The sequence below is a fragment of the Heptranchias perlo genome, chromosome 5, assembly GCF_035084215.1.
Source record: "Heptranchias perlo isolate sHepPer1 chromosome 5, sHepPer1.hap1, whole genome shotgun sequence".
NCBI classification, from domain to species: Eukaryota; Metazoa; Chordata; class Chondrichthyes; order Hexanchiformes; family Hexanchidae; genus Heptranchias; species Heptranchias perlo.
Window position 1 is genome coordinate 27,540,077 of NC_090329.1, and position 25,030 is coordinate 27,565,106.

Here is a 25,030-nt window from a genome sequence, read left to right on the forward strand (position 1 = left end):
TTTTTCATACTGGAGGGAAGCATACAGTGGTGTTCCCCAGGGGTCAGTATTAGGACCATTGCTCTTTTTGATATATATTAATGACCTGGACTTGGGTGCACAGGGCATAATTTCAAAGTTTGCAGATGACACGAAACTCGGAAATGTAGCAAATAGTGAGGATAGTAACAGACTTCAGGAGGACGTAGACAGATTGGTGAATTGGGGAGACATATGACAAATGAAATTTAACGTAAAGAAGTGCGAAGCGATGCATTTTGGTAGGAAGAATGAAGAGAGGCAATGTAAACTAAATGGTACAATTTTAAAGGGGATGCAGGAACAGAGACCTGGGGGTGCCCATACACGAGTCTTTGAAGGTGGCAGGACAAGTTGAGAAGGCTGGTAAGAAAGCACGTGATCCTTGGCTTTATAAATAGAGGCATTGAGTACGAAAGCAAGGAAGTTATGCTAAACCTTTGTAAATCACTGGTTAGGCCCCAACTGGAGTATCGTGTTCAATTCTGGGCACTACACTTTAGGAAGGATGTCCAGCACGTAGAAAGGGCGCGGAGGAGAGTTACCAGAATGGTGCCAGGGATGAGGGATTTCAGTTATGTGGAGAGACCGGAGAAGCTGGAGCTGCTCTCCTTAGAGCAGAGAAAGTTAAGGGGAGATTTGATAGAGCTGTACAAAATCATTATCGGTTTTGATAGAATCACAGAATGGTTACAGCACAGAAGGAGGCCATTCGGCCCATCGAGTAAATGCCGGCTCTCTGCAAGAGCAATCCAGCTAGTCCCACTCTCCTGTCCTATCCCCATAGCCCTGCAAATATTTTTCCTTCAAATACTTACCCAGTTCCCCTTTGAAAGCCATGATTGAATCTGCCTCCACCACCCCATTGGACAGTGCATTCCAGATCCTAACCACTCACAGTGTAAAAAGGTTTTTCCTCATGTCACCTTTGGTTCTTTTGCCAATCACCTTAAATCTATGCACTCTGGTTCTTGACTCTTCCGCCAATGGGAACAGTTTCTCTCTATCTACTCTGTCTAGACCCTTCATGATTGTGAATGCCTCTATCAAATCTCCTCTCAACATTCTCTTGTCTAAGGAGAACAACCCCAGCTTCTCCAATCTAACCACGTAACTGAAGTACCTCATCCCTGGAATCAATCTAGTAAATCTCTTCTGCACCCTCTCTAAGGCCTTCACCTCCTTCCTAAAGATCGGTGCCCAGAACTGGACACAATACTCCAGTTGTGGCCGAACCAGTGTTTTATAAAGGTTCATCATAATCTCCTTGCTTTTGTACTCTATGCCTCTATTTATAAAGCCCAAGATCCCGTATGTTTTCTTAACTGCTTTCTCAACCTGCCCTGTCATCTTAAACAATTTGTGTACATATACTCCCAAGATCTCTCTGTTCCTGCACCCCTTTTAGAATTGTACCATTTAGTTTATATTGCCTCTCCTCGTTCTTTCCACCAAAATCCATCACTTCACACGTTTCTGCATTAAATTTCATCTGCCACGTGTCTACCCAATCCACCAGCCCATCTATGCCCTCTTGAAGTCTATCACTATCCTCACTGTTCACTACCCTTCCAAGTTTTGTGTCATCTGCTAATTTTGAAATTGTGCCCTGTACACCCATGTCCAAGTCATTAATATATATCAAAAAAGCAATGGTCTTAGTACCGACCCCTGGGGACCACACTGTATACCTCCCTCCAGTCCGAAAAACAACCGTTTATCACTACTCTGTTTCCTACTACTTAGCCCATTTCGTATCCATGCTGCCGCTGCCCCTTTTATTGCATGGGCTTCAACTTTAATGACAGGCCATTTTGAAAATCCACATACACCACATCAGCCTCACTGCCCTCATCGATCCTCTCTGTTATCTCATCAAACAACTCAATCAAGTTGGTTAAACACGATTTGCCTTTAACAAATCCGTGCTGGTTTTCTTTTGGAATAAATAAGGAGAAATTGTTTCCAGTGGTAGAAGGGTCGGTAACTACAGTACACAAATTTAAGGTACTTGGCAAAAGAACCAGAGGCAAGATGAGGAGAATTTTTTTTATGTAGCGAGTTGTTGTGATCTGGAATGCACTGCCTGAAAGGGCGGTGGAAGCAGATTCAATAAAACTTTCAAAAATGAATTGGATAAAAACTTGAAGGGGAAAAATTTGCAGGGCTATGGGGAAAGGGCAAGGGAGTGGGACTAACTGGACAGCACTTTCAAAAAGCCCGCACACGCACAATGGGCCAAATGGCCTCCTTCTGTGCTGTATCATTCCATGATTAGTGTTCAGCAAAATTTTAAAGATTAAAAAAATTAGGTATATGGGACACCCACTGCAGCAGGTCTCAAAGCCCCCATACTAGCATGACTCCCCACTGGAGCCCACATCTTGTATGTAAATGACTCTGGGGCCAGAAATATAGCCGAGATCAGCGGGGTATCTCTGGGGTGGCTGGGAGTCCCAATCCATCGGATATGTGCCCCAATTAAAGGTGGGGTGTGAGGGGGGGAAGAAATCATAGGTCAGCAATGTAAGTGCATCATGAAGTGCATTTCTGAGCCATAAAGAATGTGAAGTCCAAGGCTTGATCTCTGGCCTACGCTGAGTTAGCTGATCTCAGTTTAATGTCAGCAGAAACAAATCAATTGGCCTCAGGGTACCTGGGATTGGGAAGGGGAAAAAATATCAGCCAGCATTCCCAACTGCTGTGCCCAGTCTCAGAAATGGAAACTAGACACAGTAAGCCGCAATTTTAAATTGGGGTGTAAATCGGGCAGGCAAGGGCATCCCAACCTTATTAGCATGAGGCCTGGGACATTTAAACTACCAGGACTCATCTGCATAGGCCTAGTTAGTCTTCCGCCCGAAACCGTCGAGAAGCAGTAGCTGGCTGGCGGGCGGGAGCTGAATGTCAGGCAGCAGGAGGCCGCTGTCAGGGACTGAAGGAACAGTGTCTCTGGAACTCGGGTAAGGGAGGGCCTCACAATTGAGGTGGGGAGGAGCACTCCTGCTCCTTCTAGGGCACAAGGAAAGTCAAAAAAATAAAGCAAATAAGGCCTCTTCTGACTACCACTCCCTGTCCTACTAGGTTGGCTTTGTGGGAAAGCCACAACAGTTACCCCCTCAAAGCCTCTAGTTGAAATAGCAGTTGAGCCCTGATGACATAATTGGAGCCCAATCTACATATTTAAAGAAGGATTCTGCCAGTTTCCGGCAAGTGTCCTTTAGGCCTGCTCAGAAAAACAGGTTAAAATCGGAACCTGCAGGAACTTAACGGGTAAATTCCATGGGCAATTTTAACTGCGCGCCAATCCGATTTTGGCCAGGGTTAAAATTGCCCCTTTTAGGTGAGCTACTAGAGACCCACCACTGCATGTGGGAATGATCTCCAGAATAAGTTAGCACTTCAGACACGGAGGGGTAAGGAGAAAACATCAGAACAACAACTTGCAAAATACTCTCTCACACTGGGGTAATTTTTTGTTTTCACTACCTGGGCCTTTACAGAAATAAATCGGGCGGGTTCGAAAACAGGCAGAGAATCATCTTTGCCCAAGTGAACACGAAAGTCTACCCCATCCTCTTTTAAGGCAGTTATTTTAATAAGCGATTTGCTAAAAAAAAAACACATTCTCCTATGGTTATGCAAATAATGTCCTAAAAATCTCACTCTGAGGTTCTCTTAAATTTCTCAACAGCCTTTATCAGTCTGTTTTTCAGACTGGAGGGAAGTATACAGAGGTGTTCCCCAGGGGTTGGCATTAGGACCACTGCTCTTTTTGATATTTATTAATGACCTGGACTAGGGGAGAGGCTATAATTTTCAAAATTTGCACGAAACTCGGAAATGTAGTAAACAATGTGGAGGATAGTAACAGACTTCAGGAGGATATTGGCAGACTGGTGAAATGGGCAGACACATGGCAGATGAAATTTAACACAGAGAAATCTGAAGTGATGCATTTTGTTAGGAAGAATGAGGAGAGGCAATATAAACTAAATGGTACAATTTTAAAAGGGGTACAGGAACAGAGAGACCTGGGGGTGTATGTACACAAATCTTTGAAGGTGGCAGGACAAGTTGAGAAGGCTGTTAAAAAAGCATATGGGATCCTGGGCTTTATTAATAGAGGCATAGAGTACAAATGTAAGGAATTAATACTAAATCTTTATAAAACACTGGTAAGGCCTCAGCTGGAGTATTGTGTTCAATTCTGACCATCACACTTTAGGAGTGATGTCAAGGCCTTAGAGAAGGTGCAGAAGAGATTTACTGGAATGGTGCCAGGGATGAGGGACTTCAGTTATGTGGAGAGATTGGAGAAGCTGGATTGTTCTCCTTAGAGCAGAGAAGGTTAAGGGGGGATTTGATAGAGGTGTTCAAAATCATGAACGGTTTTGACAGAGTTAATAAGGAGAAACTGTTTCCAGTGGCAGCAGTGGTAACCAGATGACACAGATTTAAGGTGAGTGGCAAAAGAGCCAGAGGCGACATGAAGAAACATTTTTTTATGCAGCGAGTTGTTATGATCTGGAATGCACTGCCTGAAAGGGTGGTGGAAGCAGATTCAATAGTAACTTCCAAAAGGGAGTTCGATAAATACTTGAAGGGAAAAAATTTATAGGACTATGGAGAAAGAGCAAGGGAATGGGTGTAATTGGAAAGCTCTTAAAAAGTGCTGACACAGGCATGATGGGCCTATGATACTATGAATTTGGAAAAAATGGAACCCTGAACAATTACAAGAAAAGGCCCTCCAGGTTTAAAAAAAGTTTCCTGCAGGGAATAACTTTACAATTAGCTATGAATCACTCTGCAGTAATTACAGGTAAGATTATCTGAGTGGTCAAAGGTTTACACCTTCTGTAATTCATTAAAGGCATTAATGGCAACGGAACCCTGTGTGAGAACCTCTCTGGATACGTCGAGGGCATCCTGAAATCCATCGTACAGGGAACCCCCAGCTTCTGTCGCGACACTACAGACTTCCTACAAAAACTCAGTACCCACGGACCAGTTGAACCAGGAACACTTCTCACCACGATGGACGTCTCGGCACTCTACACCAGTATCCCCCACGATGACAGCATCGTTGCGACAGCATCAGTACTCAACACCAACAACAGCCAATCCCCAGACGCCATCCTACAACTCATCCGCTTCATCCTGGATCACAATGTCTTCGCCTTCGACAACCAGTTCTTTACCCAAACACACGGAACAGCCATGGGGACCAAATTCGCACCCCAATATGCCAACATTTTCATGCACAAGTTCGAGCACGACTTCTTCACTGCACAGGACCTCCAACCAACACTATACACCAGATACATCGACGACATTTTCTTCCTATGGACCCATGGCGAAGAATCACTGAAGAGACTACACGATATCATCAACAAGTTCCATCCCACCATCAAGCTCACCATGGACTACTCCTCAGAATCAGTTTCTTTCTTGGACACACGAATCTCCATCAAAGACGGGCACCTCAGCACCTCACTCTACCGCAAGCCCACGGACAACCTCATGATGCTCCACTTTTCCATCCCCTATGGACAGGCCCTGCGAATACACAGGATCTGCTCAGACGAGGAGGAACGTGATGGACAAATACAGACGCTGAAAGACGCCCTAGTAAGAACGGGATATGACGCTCGACTCGTCGATCGACAGTTCCGATGGGCCACAGCGAAAAATCGCATAGACCTCCTCAGAAGACTAATATGGGACACAACCGACAGAGTACCCTTCGTCGTCCAGTACTTCCCCGGAGCGGAGAAACTACGCCATGTTCTCCGCAGCCTTCAACATGTCATCGATGACGATGAACACCTCGCTAAGGCCATCCCCACACCTCCACTACTCGCCTTCAAACAGCCACCCAACCTCAAACCATCGTTCGCAGCAAATTACCCAGCTTTCAGGAGAACAGTGTCCACGACACCACACAACCCTGCCACGGCAACCTCTGCAAGACATGCCAGATCATCGACACAGACACCACCATCACACGAGAGGACACCACCCACCAGGTACATGGTTCATACTCCTGTGACTCGGCCAACGTTGTCTACCTCATACGTTGCAGGAAAGGATGCCCCGGAGCATGGTACATTGGCGAGACCATGCAGACACTGCGACAACGGATGAACGGACACCGCGCAACAATCGCCAGACAGGAGGGTTCCCTCCCAGTCGGGGAACACTTCAGCAGTCAAGGACATTCAGCCACCGATCTTCGGGTAAGCGTTCTCCAAGGCGGCCTTCAAGACACACAACGCAAAATCGTCGAGCAGAAATTGATAGCCAAGTTCCGCACCCATGAGGACGGCCTCAACCGGGATCTTGGGTTCATGTCACGCTACACGTAACCCCATCAGCAGAAAAAAAGTTATCTGTTTTTAACACAACGGGTCATTCTCTCTCTTTCTCTTCCTTTCGGATGTTTCTCTCTCTCTCTCTGCCTGTCTTTTGTTCTGGCCGTTTGTGTATTCGGTGGTCCTGTAGGTAACATCACTCTGTCTGAACACTTTGATTGCCTTGACAACGGGCAGTTGGAAAGATTATCTCTTATCACCAGGTATTGTTCTTTGACTATAAATGCGGTAACCTTCCATGGAATCCCACACTCGCTCACCTGACGAAGGAGAAAGCCTCCGAAAGCTTGTGATTTTCAAATAAAACAGTTGGACTATAACCTGGTGTTGTAAGATTCCTTACATAAAGTTATTAAAGTCACAGCTGTGGAAATAGAAAAGAAGTTATGAACCGCCCGAAAGAGACACTGGGCTAGAAATTGAGCCGTGTAGCACCCGTTCTTTCGGTGCTATGCGTCCTCCGGAAGTGCCAAGATGGCGTCTTGGCTGCACACGCACGTTTCCAGCGTGACATGCGCCGGACGCCATCTTAGTTTAAGAGTTAGCGCATGTGCAAATACCGAACACCGGCTGCATGTAAAGTAAGGAGAAAACGGAAAGAAATCAGTGTGCGATGCTGATTTAAAGTGATAGACACCATTTTGGAACTTAACGCTCAACACAAAGCACAGTCTTAACCCTGACCATCTAAACATGTCTTAGAGTGCCTGGAGAACCCCCCCACCAGTGCTATATAAAGAGACCATGCAGGATTTACAGGCTAGTGGCTGGATTATTGCTTCTGGCTGCCGAGACATTTGTAACTGTTCTTGGAGGTCTCCTATACTTGAATACTAGGACGCGAGGACATAGCCTAACATTTAGAGCCAGGATGTGCAGGAGTGAAGTTAGGAAATGCTTCTACACGCAAAAGGTAGGAGATGTTTGGAACACTCTTCTGCAAACAGCAGTTGATGCTAGCTCACTTGTGAATTCTAAATCTGAGATTGATCGATTTCTGTGAACCAAGGGTATTAACGGATATGAAGCTAAGACGGGTATATGGAGTTAGGTCACAGACCAACCATGATCTCACTGAATGGTGGAACAGGCTCGAGGGGCTAAATGCCACAACCACTTGCTGCCTCCTGATATGCGCCACCTTCTCCTGCAAGTAAGCGGGACGTGTGTCTGGGTGATGTGCCTGTCATGGTTGAATAGCTGCCAGTGTGTGTGGCCTGTGAGTTGTGGTTGGGGCGGCTTGCAACAATGGTAATGTGTAAGGGTGAGAGGAAGTTGAGTACTGATGGAAAGAGTTTGTTGGTTTGTGGGTGATGAGGGGGCGTACTGCGTGGTGCAGTGGATGTGGCTCGTGGTGCAGTTGGTAGGAGATGCCACTTGACATTTGACCTCACTCACCTTGACACTCGTCAAAGCATTGAACGTCTTCCTGCACTGCATCCATGTTCATGATGCATTGACTGCGTCCCCTGCTGTCTCCCACTGCCTTTTGGGTATTTGTCTGGAGGGCCTCTTGCACCCCCCCCCCACCCCGATCCCCCTGTGGCTATAGAATGTCCCTCCTTCTGTCCACCTCTTGCACCCAAGGCCTCTAGTGCATCAGCAGAGAACCTTGGTGCATGCTCTCTCACAGGCCTGGTACCAACTCAGATCGGCAGATTGGTGAGGTCTGGTGTGCAGATTGGAGGATGTGGAATTTAGTAATGCGCTACCTTTATTCAATGTTTTAACATAACTCATCAGATTGAAAAGATGGGGATGGGACCTGCAACGGTGTCTTACCAGTGCGATGTCTGATCTCTGTTCAGACTCCATTAGCAAATAACAGGTACCGGCTACCTTTAAGAGATTTTAAGAGACAGCCTGCCTTTAAAAGATTGGGACTCCCCCTGCTGTGGAAAGTGCGAATTGCACTGAATCCTCCTGTCAACGCTGATTTCCAAACAGCTTGAAGGTAAGTCCACAGGCCTGACCAAAGTCTCGTCCTGCCTGCACAGGAAGCTCTGGGTATGGGTTAATAGCGGATCATGCTACCTGCGCCCGGTTTTTGAGGTTATCCAACTTAACCCTCAATATCTTTTGAGCATCATTGTTAAATTCTTCAAATTAGCATTTTTACAATTTTTTAATAGAAAAAGGAATGTGATCAAATATTTCTGATCAAATCTTATTCGAATCACAAAGCTGAACACAGAGAAACAATGCATGCATAATACAGGACAGAGCATCGGGACAGAAATACCAATGACATTCTCGATTGTGTTGAGTAATGAAGATTAATGAAAATGAAATAACATCTTTGGGCAGTACTAAAAACACTGCCACCTCACAAATCTGTTCCAGCATTAATAGAAAACAATTCAAACCATTTATACAAACTCAACATAAAATATATGACAATGAATTCAGCATTATTGCTGAAATGATAAAACATGTCCACACTTGAGTTCTCCCTAGACCAATTATTAGTTTTGTTTCTAACCAAATTAGAAAGGTTTTTTGTGCTCCTGTTACATAATGGTGTGCAGGTATCAAATGAAGTCCACACTAAAGGAATTTTTCAGGTCTCTATGTTTTGGGCTGGTGTATTCTGTAATCCTTGCTGGGCAGGATCACGGTTTGGAGAATCCACACTCCAGCACTGTTGTTGTAAGCCTACCTCTGATTCATGCTCCCATGCAGCTAGATTTCCTGCTGGGAGTGTAGGATTGCTGAATTTCTGTATCAAAGGACAACTGGATTTAGTAAGGATATTGCATCGGATTTAATGAGAATATTGCATTGGATTTAGTGAGAATATTGCACTGGATTTAATGAGAATATTACATTGGATTTAGTGAGAATATTGCACTGGTATGTGAGGATATTGCATTGGATTTAATGAGAATATTGCATCGGATTTAATGAGAATATTGCACTGGATTTAATGGGGATATTGCATCGGTAGTGAGGTATTTGCTGGGTTTACTTCATTGTGAAAAATCTTTATTACACAAGCTCACCCAATCAAGACTGAATTATGAGGTTCTTCTCACAACTGAAGTAAAGTCCAGTAATTCACCACTGCCTTCGCAACCATTTATTTATTATACATCCATTAATATTTAAACAGCAGCACATTTTCAAAAGGGGACATTTGATGGCTTTTTAGTCATTTCTTGTTCAATCCAAAGGTGCCATTTAGGACAGTAATTTATGCGCTGTGATCTGGAATGTCCTTTTCTTGTTGCTATTTTAGTATCTGTTTCTTAATCTCTGTGGTGTGAGACTGTGGGGAGGCAGGTGTCACAGATTCACTATCAGGCTTGGAATATTTTGGTCTTTTAATTTTTCCTCATTTTTTTGCTTCCGAACCCCTTCTCCTGAAGGTTCTAACCAGTGCTGCAGTAACTTTCCACGGGATCTGTGACTCTTCGGCACCTCTTCCTGTACGAGGCTAGACTGTGTGTGTTGCTCCACTATTTATTCATGAAGGGCATCACAGCCAAGCCCAATCCTGTACTCACCTGATAGCCACATGTACACACTTTTCAACAGTGACCACCAGAAAATAACCAGGAGCCCTGGCTGATTATTTCCCTCTCTAGCCCAGAGGAGTTGAGGCCAATCGTACAGCCCAGCTACTAACTCAGACCACCAGCACCAGCCTCCCCGCAGGTTGCACAACACACTCCCACAACCACACAAACACCCATTGTAAACGCGCCCAATGGGTAGCATCAATTTTCGCCGTTCATGATGAAGCACATAAAAGGGCGCTTTCACTAAAGGGACTCGAGAATGGGCAAGACGGGGCAGTGGTGGTGAGAATTATAACATTCAATGTGCATTTAACAAAAACCAAATATAAATGAAAACATTCTTTCAGACACCCTTGTGCACACCCTTCATGATTACAAAACCTTACACTTCCTCTTCCTACCGCTTCTACGTGATGCATCCCCTGAGCCTGCAGCAGAGGTAGTGGCAGGTTGCTCAGATTCATGCCCTGACTCCTTAGATGCTCTCGGCCAGCGCCCTCTGGGATTTGGTGCCCGTGAGGGCCCCTCCAAAGACTGCTCCACCTGCACATGCGCAGGGGCAGACTCGGCCACCTGGAAAGGAGGCAGTATTGCGGGTACTGGTTGAGAGGGGGGCAACGGGTGAGACGTGGGAGCACTTTGAGTGGAATCTCCACTTCCATGTCCCCTTTCGCCATTATCCCTCTCCTGCGCCAGGCCCACATCACTCCTACCACCCTGCTGGACAACAGGTTGGTGAGATGTGGCACTTTCTAAAGTTTCTAAGTTTCTGTCTGCCTGTTTAAGGCGGCAGACAAGTTGGCATCCAGAGTCCGCAGAGCTGTTGTCATGGTCTGCATGGACTCATTTGTGAGCCGTGCTTGAAGTTCAATGCAGGCTGCCACTCTCTTCATCGAAGACATTCCTGCACTTACCTGCACCACCAATCCACTAGCGGTGGAGTTGGACTCCTCCACTATTGTGGAGCGTGTGCTTGACACCTTTTCCGTTACCTCACAAAGATGGGCTGTATCTCGATCATTCTCACTCTCAACAATGTCCCCCGGGGTTCATCATCTTTGTCCAGCCGAGCAGAGCTTGGAGATGAGTGTGCCTCCTGATGCGGACTCTCCACAGCTGGCCCTGCTCGTGCTCACTTGTGAGTGTTGAATCACCAGGTGACAACCCAATTATCTGTCTAATGGGACCCACCAAAGTCCCAGTATCTGCCTTGGTGCATGGCTGGATGTCATGTGACGGTGCACCCTCAGAGGAATTGAGCTCCTCTGAGGAATCGCCTTCTTCCATGGCACCTGCCTCCTCATGAAGGCCCTGGAAGAGAACATAAAACAATATTAACAATCATCGCAGAAGTGAGTTTGCAATGAGCATATTGAGGTGTGCAACGGGTCAATCATTGATAACATCAATTCATGTTGTGTGTGAGGGATCTTAAAGTTCTGTCACCAGCCGTTTATCATTCTTAGCATCCCCGATGGCTAGGCATTCAACCGTTCCACTCAGCTCCAAGGCCACCTCCTCTGCCTCTGTGAGGGCCACTATTTGTGGTGGTCCCCATCCAGTCCTCATCCTCTCCCTTGCATTTTGCGCTCTCTTCTTCTACAAGGGGAGAAAGTTCAGACGTGTGAGTGAGTGAGGGTGAAGCGGTCATCTGATGGATGAATTGCTTTGTATGAGGTTGACAATGAAAAAGATGCATCAGAGGGTGACTACCAGACAGACTGATCACATTACATCAGGATTGGGGTAAGTGGGAGTGGTGGGTGCACAAATGGGGAGGTGAGAAAGTGCACAGAAAGTGAAGATCACTTGACACTGAGACTTAAGTGGGTGTGAGGAGTGATGTGATGGAGTAGGCCTCAAAGGTCAGAGTGTGAGGGAGGGTAATGTGCACCACAGAATACTGTGCTCACTTTTCCTGACCTGGTTAGGTCATTGAAGCGCTTCCTGCACTGCACCCAAGTCCGGGAGACGTTGATGCGGCTGGTCACCTCCTCTGCCACCTCGAGCCAGGCCCTCTTGGTGGCAGAGGCAGGGAGCTTCCTCCTATCCCCCGGGTAGATCATGGTCCTCCTCCTCCTCCTCACCCTGGCCAGTAGCAACTCAAGTGAGGAGTCACTGAACCGGGGTGCTGGCTTTCTCTTCTGCTGCTCCATCTTTTTAAATTTCTTCTTTCTCCTACAAAAGCCATGCTTGCAATGGCCCTTTAAATATTCCAGCTGCCAGCATGTCATTCGGGTGCGCAGTGCGCCCGCTGCGCAGCGTGGGGACGCCAGACCCGGAAGCCACAGAGTAGAACTAAAAAAGGAACCAAGGAAAATATTTTCTGGGTTTCCCACCCGCATATTGACCCCCCCCCCCCCCACACTAAAATCATGTCCTAGATCCATGGATAAAGTAGATGACAAAATTGCTTTACTGCCATCAATCTGATGCTGGATGAGATTTTAACAGTAATGTATCTCTTGCTCTATCTCCACTGTATTTGGTCTACAATTTGCAGTTTCTCATTGAGATAGCTCTGTGTTGCTTTGGATTTAGCAGTCAGATGGTTTTTGACGTCCTGTTTGGGTATGACAGACTCTAGCGTCCTGCTTCTTCACAACAACAATCGACGAGACACATGAAATTGGGAGGAACAGGGTAACCAGACAGAAGGAAGAGAGAGAGAGAGAGTGAAAAAGAGACTCATGCAGTGAAGGAAAGATCGGAGTTTGACAAAGTTAGAAAACAAGTTCTGGAGAAAGAGTGTGACTCTGAATCGAGGCTACGACTAACCAGTACTTTGGGGACATCGGGGTGACTTTAACTGTTATCAGCTGCCCGTTTTACATCTCGTACAATTTTTTTTCCCAATAAAGCCAATGGAAAAGAAAATCAGGCAGGTCGCAAAACAAGCAGCTGATTCATCGGGGTAAATTTTCACCCCAAGAATGGGTGGGTTGGAGGCAGGCAGGAGGGTAAAAATTGTAAAAAAGTAAAACCCAACTCTAACTCACCTCCAACCCGCCCACTTCCGTTTTAATGGATCTCCGACGCCCCCCCCACGATCTCCGACGCCCCCCCCCCCAAGATCTCCGACGCCCCCCCCCCAAGATCTCCGACCCCTCCCCACAAGCTCCGAACCTCGCAATGACCACCCCTCCCCGATGTCCGACTCCCCCATGATTCAGTCCCCTGATGACTTACACCCCTGATGTCCGACCCCGCCATGACAGAGCCCCCCGATGATCGCCAATCCCGATGACACCCTGATGACCGATGATCCCGATGACAGCCGACCCCCATGACTGAACCCCTCCCCCGATGTCCGTAACCCTCCTGAAGACCGCCCCCTCCCCCAATGACTGACCTATCCCCCCTCACCCGATCTAAGACTTACCTGCTGGCATCCACTCCCTGGCTGCTCTCCCGTCCGATTGACAGCCAGCCTGTCAATCTGGCTGACTGTCAGGCGGGAAACCTACTGAAAAAAATTGAAAGACGTCCCTACGTCAAAATCGTAAGGACTTCCGGGAAACCCATACTTCTGGGTTTCCCGTCCAGAAATCTCCTCACCCCAGCTCTCTCGACGTTAAAATTTACCCCATTATCTCCTGATTTTTGCCCAATGGAAGAACTTAAAATGACCCCAATTGTGTGCTTTGTTTGGTGTTGTCTGTGAATATTCTTTTGTAAGCAAATATTTTTTTAAATACTGGTGAATTTTGTGTTTATTAAGGTGAGGGATGTGGTACCCAATCAATGTCAGCATCCAGCACTCCCATATCAGGTATAGCAGTTTGATATGCAGTAAAGCTCCCTCTGCTCTGCCCCAATAACATGCCTCAACCCCAGTCTCAGAATAGCACCTGTGACTATGTGACATTTTCAATGTTTCAGATTAGCCACGCTTTAGCCTCTCAGTGAGATTTCCAATTTAGAGGTAATGTTTTACTGTGGGTCCATGCACACTGAGAACTCAGTAAAGCTGTCCAAGAGTGTTTTGCATGTGGTTGTTCACCCAATTAGTCTGTCTTGGACTCGAACCCAAGAGCCCCAGAGGTGAAAGACCAGTGTGGTAATCCCAGCACAGGCAGGAGCACAGTTAAAATGACAATGTATCATCATCAAAATTATTAAAATCAATCCTCATTTAAAAAAATAACTCTGCCAGTGCATAAATTACAATAATATGTAGAATTTGCAGAGAACACTGGAATAGAATAGAAAACTAAGAAGCATCCCTACAAGTTAAGGACTATAGAAAGAAAAACAGCACATAAGAGAAATGGACAATGGAGTAAATGTCTCTGGGTGACAAACATATTGTGATGCAAGCACCAGATAATGAAGCTGTGTCACCTCTCTAAGTACTGGGGCACTTAACATGGGCCAGCTCTTACTTCAGCCTTCTCTTCACCACCCATCTCCTAATCTAATTGCCTCCAAACAAGAATGATTTTCTCCATACTTATGAAAAGATATTTCAAATTGATTTAATTTTCTATATGATTTAACAGTAGGTCAGAAGAATAGCTATCATGATTTAAAAAGGTGCATCTGAAATAAACAACAAATGAATTTTCCTACTTGGTTATTTTAATCCATGTTTGACTTGAGAATAGAAATGTGTCAATTAGAACTGTTCATTGTACACCACAGAAATTCAGATGCTAGGAAGATCAGATCAAGTTAATCAAAAAAAAGGACAGCTTTAACAGGAATCTGAAATTAAAGGGCAAGTCACACTATACGACCCCTTTAAAGGGCCACAGTCTCCTTTAAAGGGCCACAGTCTCCATGCAGAAAAGTGCCCGGAAAACCTTTTTTGTTTGAAGATGAAGGGGAGCTGTGCCTTATTATTCATGTGCAAATGATGCATTGATGGATTTTATGTCTTGCATCATATTTTGGAATGCACATAAGGAAATGAAAAAAGGTTCATCAAACAGTTTTGCCATGAAGACTATAATCCATCTTAAAAAATCAGATGGTCACATTGCATTATAAATAAATGTCAATAAATAAATATCAATCCAACTTGGTGTTTTTAAAAATAATTTTGTTTCAACAGCATGTCATGAAATCACTGGGGGCACTGACTTGAATGTGTTACTGTACCATATGCTGTGAGGAGATAAATTAACATATACCCTTGGGTTACAAACCGTATGTCAGAACAGTTCTGTAAGAGATTCAGCTTTTTTTTGCTTTTCAGACTCAGTTCCCCCTTTAAGTTGCTATGCTGCTGAGGCGATCTGCACTCAATATTCAAACAAATTCAAACAAACCACCTTCTCAAGGGCAATTAAGGATGGGCAATAAATGCTGGCCTTGCCAGCGACGCCCACATCCCATGAACGAATAAAAGAAAAATGTAATTTACTGAGTTTAATTTTTATACCAGGTTCTGAAGGTGAAACTCTCTCTTTAAAGTACTAAAACAGACTGGGGTACCTATAGAGTTGAATGTAAATTGGAAGCAATATTACTACGGATCATATAGAAAAGTTTAGAAATACCAAAAATATTTGGAAATTGGAAAACACTAATTGAACTAATACACTTAACTGTTCCAATTGAGCCTGCACACATTGTTTTACATAAAATTTCATGTACTCTTTGAATTAGTCAGTACCTGTCATCCTCCGGAGAGGCATGCTGGATGTGAATCCTGGGACTAGTAGGTCGTTTCCTATCTAGGGAGTGAAACCATCTGTCCCACCAATGAAATAGGAAGAGACAGAGACAAGTTAAATAGAGACTGGGAGCCAGGAACTGCCAGAATAGGCTTAGCGGTAGATGGCTGACTAGAAAGTGTACCCCAGGTGTCTAAACACAAATAACAGGGAGACTATCTTAATCTAGATCTTAAAATGATAACTCTGCACATGTGAGAATGATCCAGAGTTGGAAAATGGTGATGGCAAATCCACTTGTTTTATTGAACATTTTTAGTATAATATCCTGAACCTGTTTTGTTCACATTTATATTGATTTAGATTCAAAGGTCAGTTAAAGTTTCAGCACACAATGGATGAAAGTTGGCAATCTGCATGTGTCTAGTGTTGTTTGCCTTATGTATCTCTCTGTGTTATCTCCTGCACATGTATGATATGGCTTGCCTTATGTATCTTTGTGTTATCCCCTGCACATGTATGATGTGGCTTGTCTGATGTATGGTCTAGACGGAGTAGATAGAGAGAAACTATTCCCATTGGCGGAAGGGTCAAGAACCAGAGGACATAGATTTAAGGTGATTGGCAAAAGTACCAAAGGTGACATGAGGAAAAACTTTTTTACACAGTGAGTGGTTGGGATCTGGAATGCACTGCCCGAGGGGGTGGTGAAGGCAGATTCAATCATGGCCTTCAAAAAGGAATTGGATAAGTACTTGAAAGGAAAAAATTTGCAGGACTACGGGGATAGGGCAAGGGAGTGGAACTAGCTGGATTGCTCTTGCATAGAGCCGGCATGGACTCGATGGGCCAAATGGCCTCCTTCCATGCTGTAACCTTTCTATGATTCTATGATGAGGCCACCTGTAGCACTTCTTTTACGGCTCTGTTAATAAGTTAACTCTGCACAGAGCAAGGATAAAACATGTGACCTTCATGGTCAACGTGACAAAGAACCACACCACATGGAGCATTTAACCAGTGAGCCATCAAGGAGCCCTGTGCACTATTTTTGAAGCGTGTACTTGTGCAAACAGTGGTAGAATTGACTTTCTACACCTACTCAGTAACACAGGTGGAAAGTTGAAAATTTACAATTTTTTTTAAACCAATTTGCCAGCACATGCTCAGGATTAATCGCATCCCAAATAAATTATCTGTGGAATTGCCATCGCTGTCGCCACTGCGAATCAGCTGTGTGATGTTGGTGAAAACAGTGGTGACTCAACAGGAATGAAGCGAGTTTGAAATGTGGTACAGATACTGTTGAACTGCTTCAGAATATATACATTTAGTGTGTAAATGGTGTAAAAAAAACCAACTGACAACTAAAACTTTACTTCAACATCAGCATACAAGTTGTTTCAGTGCAGACATTAACTCTGCACCATGGGCCTGAGAGTTGAGTCTGTGGACCTATGCTCACAGATCTGGTTCTACTTGATGCATGTGTAGTATATATGGCAAATATTTTTGACACACCATGCAGACGAATGAACCAGGGTTATAAGTTTATGGAAAATATAGATTCTCTGCAAAGCTGTGTTTTCCCTCTAAAAGAACTGTGTGTCATAAATAAAAGCTAACTAAATGGATTGCTGGTTTTAAAAAAAATCCCTCAACTTTTTCTGCACATTTTTCTCCCTCCCTGCTCTCCTACACATGTTGGGCCTGAAAATCCTAAGACCTGATATGTGGTTGAGCAGGAATTGCAACAGAAGAATCTAAGGTCCTGGCTCCTTGTGACATCAAAGGCCTTTAGTGAGACGAATGGAACATTGAATATTTCCTCCCCTGCCGAGGACCCTGTACCCACTTTATCTTCCCACCCCCTCAGATCACAAGGAAATTCAGGGCCATTAACTCCTTGCCGTGGTACAGTTCCTTGGGTGCCAGTCACTGTTCAGTATCTCACACAAGTGATGATTCTTCATTGAGAGTCTGGACTATGAATGTCAGCAGCTATTCTTCCACGTGGGGCTTCATAGCGGAACTTGATCCTGTCCTCAGCTATTCTTCCACGTGGGGCTTCATAGCGGAACTTGATCCTGTCCTCAGCTATTCTTCCACGTGGGGCTTCATAGCTGAACTTGATCCTGTCCTCAGCTATTCTTCCACGTGGGGTTTCATAGCTGAACTTGATCCTGTCCTCAGCTATTCTTCCACGTGGGGCTTCATAGCTGAACTTGATCCTGTCCTCAGCTATTCTTCCATGTGGGGCTTCATAGCTGAACTTGATCCTGTCCTCAGCTATTCTTCCACGTGGGGCTTCATAGCTGAACTTGATCCTGTCCTCAGCTATTCTTCCACGTGGGGCTTCATAGCTGAACTTGATCCTGTCCTCAGCTATTCTTCCATGTGGGGCTTCATAGTTGAACTTGATCCTGTCCTCACCTGCCTTCCACACACATGCGCTCAGTCTCACACACATAAGCACGCACAATCACACACGTACACGTGAGCATACACACGCACACACCCAGCAGGATCACCTGAGAGAGATCAGGAACAGGTCTCTTGCTGATTTCCCCTCTCTAGCCCAGAAATCCTAAAGCCAATTGCAGAATTTTTACTGCTACCCAAGTGCAAATCAGCTAAGTCATCACAAGCTGGGGATCAATCTTCGATCCTTCTGGGTTCATGTGACTCAGCAATTCACTGTCTTCACCAGCTTAGCTATGAGAGAAGCTGAATTTGCTATTTTTTTTAAAGATGTTTATAAATAACATCAGCCTGCTTAGAATCGTGATTCCAATATGGTGATCCTAGTTAGGGCTCTGGTATTTCAGGAAGGGGCAGCACAATGAACTACTAGCTGAAAGCTTTTTTGTTCTGAAATTTGATTAAGATGAAGGATGTCAATGTTAAGGAATGGAACACGGTTTATTTCTGCCACCCAGTGTCAGCATTAAGCGCTCTAGGTCAGCTACAGCCAGTTAGGTACAGAGTAAAGGTCCCACCGCTCTGCCCCAACCTCAGATGCCTCCCACACTGCACCAGTTTTAATAATTTTAATTATGGCACGTAGTTCCTCTAAACACAAGTCAACTAGCTGAAAGAGTTCAGAGAGTTTGAAAACAATCATGCTGGCCATCCCAGTCTTTCCTTTCTTTGTGAAAATTTGTGTTTTCTCTTTTCCTAACACCAGTTTCTGTTTTACATTTCTTTTCAAATGTAAGTGTTTCTGTCATTTCTTCATATAAACTGTGCTTAAAATACATTAATGTTGATGTAGATACCTGCCTGTCTGTTTTGAAAGAATGTGGGTGTGATTGTTCATTGTGTGAGTGAGCCAGTGGGAATTTAGTCTTATGTCTAAAGTTTACTGGGCAAGAATATAATTATTAAAAGAAACTATGGATTATGTAATTAAAAAGGTCTCAGAAAACCCAATTCTGCTGGTAACCTATTTGAGGGAGTTGGGGTCCTGGATTAGTCAAACTAAGTCAGGCTAGTATCAAAAACCTACCCAAAAACACTGGCTGACCAAAAGTGACAGATACGAGGGAAAAGAGGATGAGATCAAGTAACAAGGAAAACATGAGGAAAAGAAGGGAATTACTAGCTTGACGTTGTTTGACATCCAGTTGTTCCTTTCAGATGAACTCCTAGTGCACAGCTGTATTGTGCCCGAACGTATCACCATCACATGCTACAAAACCACTCTCTAGCTGGGGCATCGTTCCAGTTGGCTGTTTACCGCTGAGCGACACAAGAAAACATCAAAGTACTCCTGTCAAACTTGCAAAGCGGAGTAAAAGTGATTGAGTTAAAGCAGCTGAGAGTGGGAGAAGGGGGAGGAGGAAGCTGCCACGGTGCCTGTACCTTGTGCAGTGCTCAGAAAGCGCTGGCTGACTTCCATGCATTTCACCTGTTCAGATTAAAGCCAAACGCTGCCTTTCAAAGGAAATCACACATCTCTTAAATTGCTCACAGCTTTTGAGTTGCTCTGTTCAAGGATCAAGCACAGCCTACGGAGAATAAAGACTCCACAGAACATGGAGGAAGAGAAGCCCTTAATATGGTGACAGGTTGTAATTAATGCATTCACAGAAATTATTTACTTTTGTTTTCAATGCATATTTTGCTTTTCTCTAGTGAAATTTCTCTCCCGTACCAAGAGACTAGAGTTTATTGCGTTTGGAATAAATACCACTTACATGCTTGTCACAAAGTAAAATATCCGTTTGAATTTTTTGGGGATAATTTTCTCCCCTTCTCCTGAGGGTGCTGGGCAAGGGATGTTACCAGCCCTCCAGTGCCTCATCTAAGAAACCATTCTTCATATGTGAGCCCAGACAATGAATGTCAGCAGTCTGTTGACCATAGGCAGCCGCTACAATTGAGTCTGTTGCTGTTCAGGGTAATGACTGGGGATAGGACCTTTTTGATTTTTCCCCTCTCTAGCATCATCATGCTGAAGTCAACTGGAGTCCTCTACGCTGCCCTGAGTCAGGCCAACCAATTCAAGGACAAAGCACAATCCTGCTATGTAGGGTTATGTTCTATGTTCCTATGTTATTATAACACAGATTATTTTACTTGTTACCTATCTGGTCTTAATTCGGGATTAGGATCATGATGCAAAATACAGATATAAAATATATTTACATGTGTGTACCACCGTATGTGAATCTGGAAGATTAAACCTGACCTACGATTTGAAAATGACATGAACTGGCACATTTGAGACATGCTGAACAAGGGATAATTCTTTTGATTAGTTTTGTTGCATGAAAGCAGTGAAGAGATGCTAAAACCCATTAATGGCAGACCACTGAATTTGAAGAATTTTCATCACAGTGATGCTCTGCTGGTATTGTTGTTTTAACATTTTCATTTATTTTTTAAAAATGTGCATATGCTTGGGGACCCAATTGGCTTTTGGGCCATTTAAAAAAAATTAAATTGGGGATATGGAGGGGGAAAAGAATCACTGCTTTAACTCCTAGAGTGCAGTCACTCTACCCTGTTGTTTGAGCAAAGATACAGTGGAATCAGCCTGTTGGTGCAGTGTATGTCCCCAAGCTGGGCTCCCTGTGCATTAAGTTCCGTATTTCTGAAAATCCACCCTTTAATGTGCATTGTGACCAGTGATTTCCGTCTTTCACGGCTGAAATTTCAGCCATTTTAAGCAATCTGGGGTAGCAAAAGAGAATTCTTGGACAACATTAGACACTTTCTAGGGGGAGGGGGAATCTCCAAAGCTCTTAAGATTTGAAATTAAACTGGATCCACTGGGCTGCTTCTAAGTTTGAGTCTGGATTGATTCAGATGTCAAGGGAAAAAAAAGTTTAAAATGTTGTGATTGTCAAGGTGATGGGTGTTAAGAGCTGGAAAATGTTTTGTATTTTGGGCACCTAGTGCCAGCATTAAACTCTTCCAGGCCAAGATAGGATGGCTAGATGCAGAATGAAGACCGTTATAATCACCCCAGCCTCAGAAAACCAATCAGCAGCAGTGTGATTTCTTCCCATTTCTCGCTTTGTGTTGAAATACAAGCCTACTCAGACCTGGATTTAGGCTGTCCAAAATTATTTTATGTAAAACATTCACAGCAAGCAGGCAACAGAGACCAGTGTGCCATTAAACAAAGCTGGAATCAAAAACATGCCTCAAAAGTGAAAGGTCAGTGTGCAATACCCAATCCCAAAAAAGAAATAACTGAAACAAAGCTCTCAATACACAAAGAATCCTTCAACTAGAGTAAAAGTAACAAGCAAAACAAATTTAATTTTGTGCTTCATCTCAGGTCACATGGTCAAATGACATTGGGGATTCTTAACAAGATAAGACGACAGGTGATTTTATTCATGGCCCTGTTTGTGCCTCAGAATACTTGATGGTTATTGAGTCTTTGGTGATGCCTGAGGTGTTTAAATGTTGAAGCAGTTCACAAAACTGCAGCTTTTCCATCAAACAGCAGTACACTGGCAGATGCACCAGGAGTATTTACAGTGCTCTAATTATTCTTTTAGATAATTACTGTCAATTGAGTGTGTTGAGGTAATTTTAACCTAACCCACTCAGTAGGGTTGCCAACCCTCCAGGGTTGTCCTGCAGTCTCCAGGAATTAAAGATTAATCTGCTGGACACTGCCGCAAACAACCCGGGAGAAAAATTGCGTTATTAAAAAATTGTGTGTTTTTTCTTCATTTTTGAACATTTTTGTTTATTAGTTGTAAAAATGTTGGAGATGGGAAAAAAAGACTTTAACGGAGAGACAAGGATCATCCAATCGGGTAAGGAAGAGTCTGATGCTTTCCAAATGGGAAGGTGATGCATCGCAAGGATGGGCATGTTGGGTGACCAAGGGCAGGAGTGTGGGGGCAGAGTAATTGGAGGTGGGGGGACATGTGATGAAACCTCCTGGATTACATCCAACCAGAGTTGGCAACTCTACAGATGCAATTGGATCGGCAGCCTGTTTAAGCCATTTCTGCAAGGTTTCCGCCGAAGTTACGATAGGCAATCAAGAGCACCTCGTGGAAATTCCCTGCCATTGTCTCTCACTGAACTCTAGTTTCACAAGTGCCAGAAGTCTCTGGTGCGATGACTAAATGGCCATTCTTAATTTGTAGGGCTAGGCAGTGATTGTTAGTGGGCTACTGAACGTCTGAACATTACACCCCCATTCCGTCTTGGCCTGATGCCCACACACACAAATACTTTCCAGGGGTGATTAGATAGCGATCAGAAGCAGGAATCCTGATTAATTATTCCCCTCTCAGATACACTGCTGCCTCAATTGAGATTGGCTAAGCGCAGACCAAGGATTAAGCATGGGACTTTGTGTAGCTCAGTATCACATGAGCCTAAAAACTATTATAGACCAAATCTTTTTAAAACATATCTCAGAAAGCCGGTTAAATATGTGGGGCAGAAACAAGAAGGATTACTCTCCTTTTTAATTCTAAGAGAACTGTCAGGGCAATAAGGTGATAGAACCTGTTTAAAAAGAAGTTTCAATTTCCAATTCCTATTTTGATTTTTAAACTCTAGTCTCTGAATGAAGACATACAGTACCACCGTCAACATATGAAAGGCTCTCCACAGGCACAATCATGGGAGTGGAATAAGAAAATGTAAGCAAGGAAAGCTAAAGCTACTGAAACGACAAGCACTAGATGCAAAAGAAATGCAAGAGGTTAAAATGGTTCAGGCCTGAGAATTCGCCTAAGCAAAAGGGCAGAAAACATTGTAAACACTGTTATAGTGTGAACATGACACAAATCCAAGAATCCTACAGGATAACTAAGGAAACATAGAATCACCAGCACAGATGACAAGGATAAAAAAGGGTTGGATATACCTGTCTCGTTCTGGTGACTGTAAACTAGTATCTGGTCTCAAACAGTTGGTACTAGCACTCCTAGCCCTGTCAAGAGAGTGCTGTATTTCACTAATGCCAGTACATGGTATCCAATGGTGGAAGAGAAAGAGGACAGGAAAGGAAAACAAAGAAGGAATATAATGTTAGATCATAAATCATAAAGGCAATGCACTCTTAAAAACATGATACAGAACAGTTATGATTTCAATCATTCAAAAATGCTGGAAAGTTGGCAGGATGAATGTTAAAACAATTCAGTCAAAAAACAAAATCATGACACAGTTAAAGCAATCTTTGACAATCATTTGCTGATGTTATACACAGCGGGATTAACTCTTTTATTAGCACAAATCAATATAACGAGCAGGACTTGGTGTGTGTTTGGTGGAGTGTGCTGTGAGTGAGTGGTGGCATGGTTACATGGTTAACAATTGGCACAGCAATGATTTCTGTTTGTGACTGCGCAAGCTGCAGCAGGCTCACATAAGAAGTGACAGTTTGATTTGGGTGATTTTATCTCTGAAAAATATCACGCTCTTTGCTGAACCCCAAACCGTCTTATTTCAAGATCTGCCACTGGGCTGCTGAGTTTCTGGTGAGCTACAGAAACACACTTAGGTCTGCTAAAAGTGGAACAGGCTAGGGTGTGGGAAAGTTAAATTATTGGGCAGTAGCCTGTGCAGCTTGTTAATCAAAGTATAAATTCAATACAATACTCAGCACTGCAAAATGTTAAGGCTCAGGGCTTAAACAGATTGACAAAATCTTTATGTTCTATATGCTAAACGGAAAACTTTGCAGGCTTCTATCATTTTGGTTTCCCCTAGAGTATGAATTTTTTAATGTGTCTATATTTTTGTCACAACTTTTCATAAAGCTGTTGTTTATTTAATCTCTCTCAAAGTGAAATCCCCCTGGTACAGTGGTTAATATTGTTCCCATTTGAGCATTGTTAAACTGTTTACTTTAAAAGAGGCCAACAACTTCACTAAAAGGCAGCACACACAGGTTTGACACAAACACATTAAAATGAGCACACAAAGGAACCTGGAACTTCTTCTCTCAACAAACCTACATATTATATTATGCCAACAGCCTTTTATCATGAAATTTTGCAAAGACAGATTTGTAGCGCACCAAGAGGCATCTGGCTGATGGTTTGAAAAAAAGTAGAAAATAGCTAGTTGCAGTTCTGAAATTGACTATGTAATAGTTCTATTTATATTTCCACAACAAGTTTGTGATCTAGTGACTGTTATCTTGAATTGAATTTGATCATTTTTATTAATGACAGTATCCTCTCCTTCGCTGACTGTAATCCCACCAACCCTGACATTATCCCCTCCACCACCAACTGTATTCCCATCAACTCTCACTGTATCCTCTCCAACATTAACTGTATCCCTCCAACCCTGAGAGTTTCCTCTCCATCACTGACATTATCCCCTCCAACCCTGACATTATCCCCTCCATCACTGACATTATCCCCTCCATCACTGACATTATCTCCTCCATCACTGACTGTATTCCTGCCAACTCTGACAGTATCCCCTCCAACCCTGACAATATCTTCTCAATCAATGACTGTATTCCCTTCAACCCTGACAGTATCCTCTATATCCCTCCAGCACTGATTTTATATCCGCCAACCCTGAAATTACCGTTGCCATCACTGACAGTATCCCCTCCTTCACTGACTGTATTTCCTCCTTCACTGACTGTATTCCATCCAATCCTGGCATTTTCCTCTCCTTCATTAATTGTGTTCCCACCAATACTGACAGTATACCCTCCATCATTGACTGTATTTCCTCCATTCCTGACAGTTTCTGCTCCATCACTAACTGAATTCCCTCCAACCTTGACAGTATCATTTTCATCACTGACAGTATCCCCTCCATCAACGAGTGTATTCCCTCCAATCCTGACTGTATCCTCTCCATCACCAACTCTATTCTGCCAACTCTGACAGCAGCCATTCCATCACTGACTGTACTCCCTCCAACCCTGACAGTACCTTCTCCATCAGTGACATTATCCCCTCCGTCACTGACTGTTCCCTCCAACCCAGACAGGTTGCTCTTCTTCATTGACTGCATTCACTCCGAACCTGACAGTATT

At 43.9% G+C, this 25,030-nt stretch overlaps 1 protein-coding gene across 15 annotated transcripts in view; it reads right to left on the bottom strand.

Annotated features, from left to right (window-relative positions):
- The window catches only part of LOC137321665 (regulating synaptic membrane exocytosis protein 1-like), a 984,914-nt gene that overhangs the window by 331,177 nt on the left and 628,707 nt on the right, over window positions 1-25,030 (bottom strand). For 13 of the 15 annotated variants that reach the window (XM_067984176.1, XM_067984183.1, XM_067984175.1 and 10 more), the window contains 2 exons: window positions 22,889-22,978; window positions 15,537-15,614 (listed from right to left, as the gene is read on the bottom strand). The exons of 1 other annotated variant lie outside the window; for it this stretch is intronic. In XM_067984176.1, coding sequence (XP_067840277.1) covers window positions 15,537-15,614; window positions 22,889-22,978 — 168 coding nt within the window. The remainder of the gene's footprint in view (window positions 1-15,536; window positions 15,615-22,888; window positions 22,979-25,030) is intronic. One more of the 15 variants, XM_067984174.1, reaches the window with a different exon arrangement.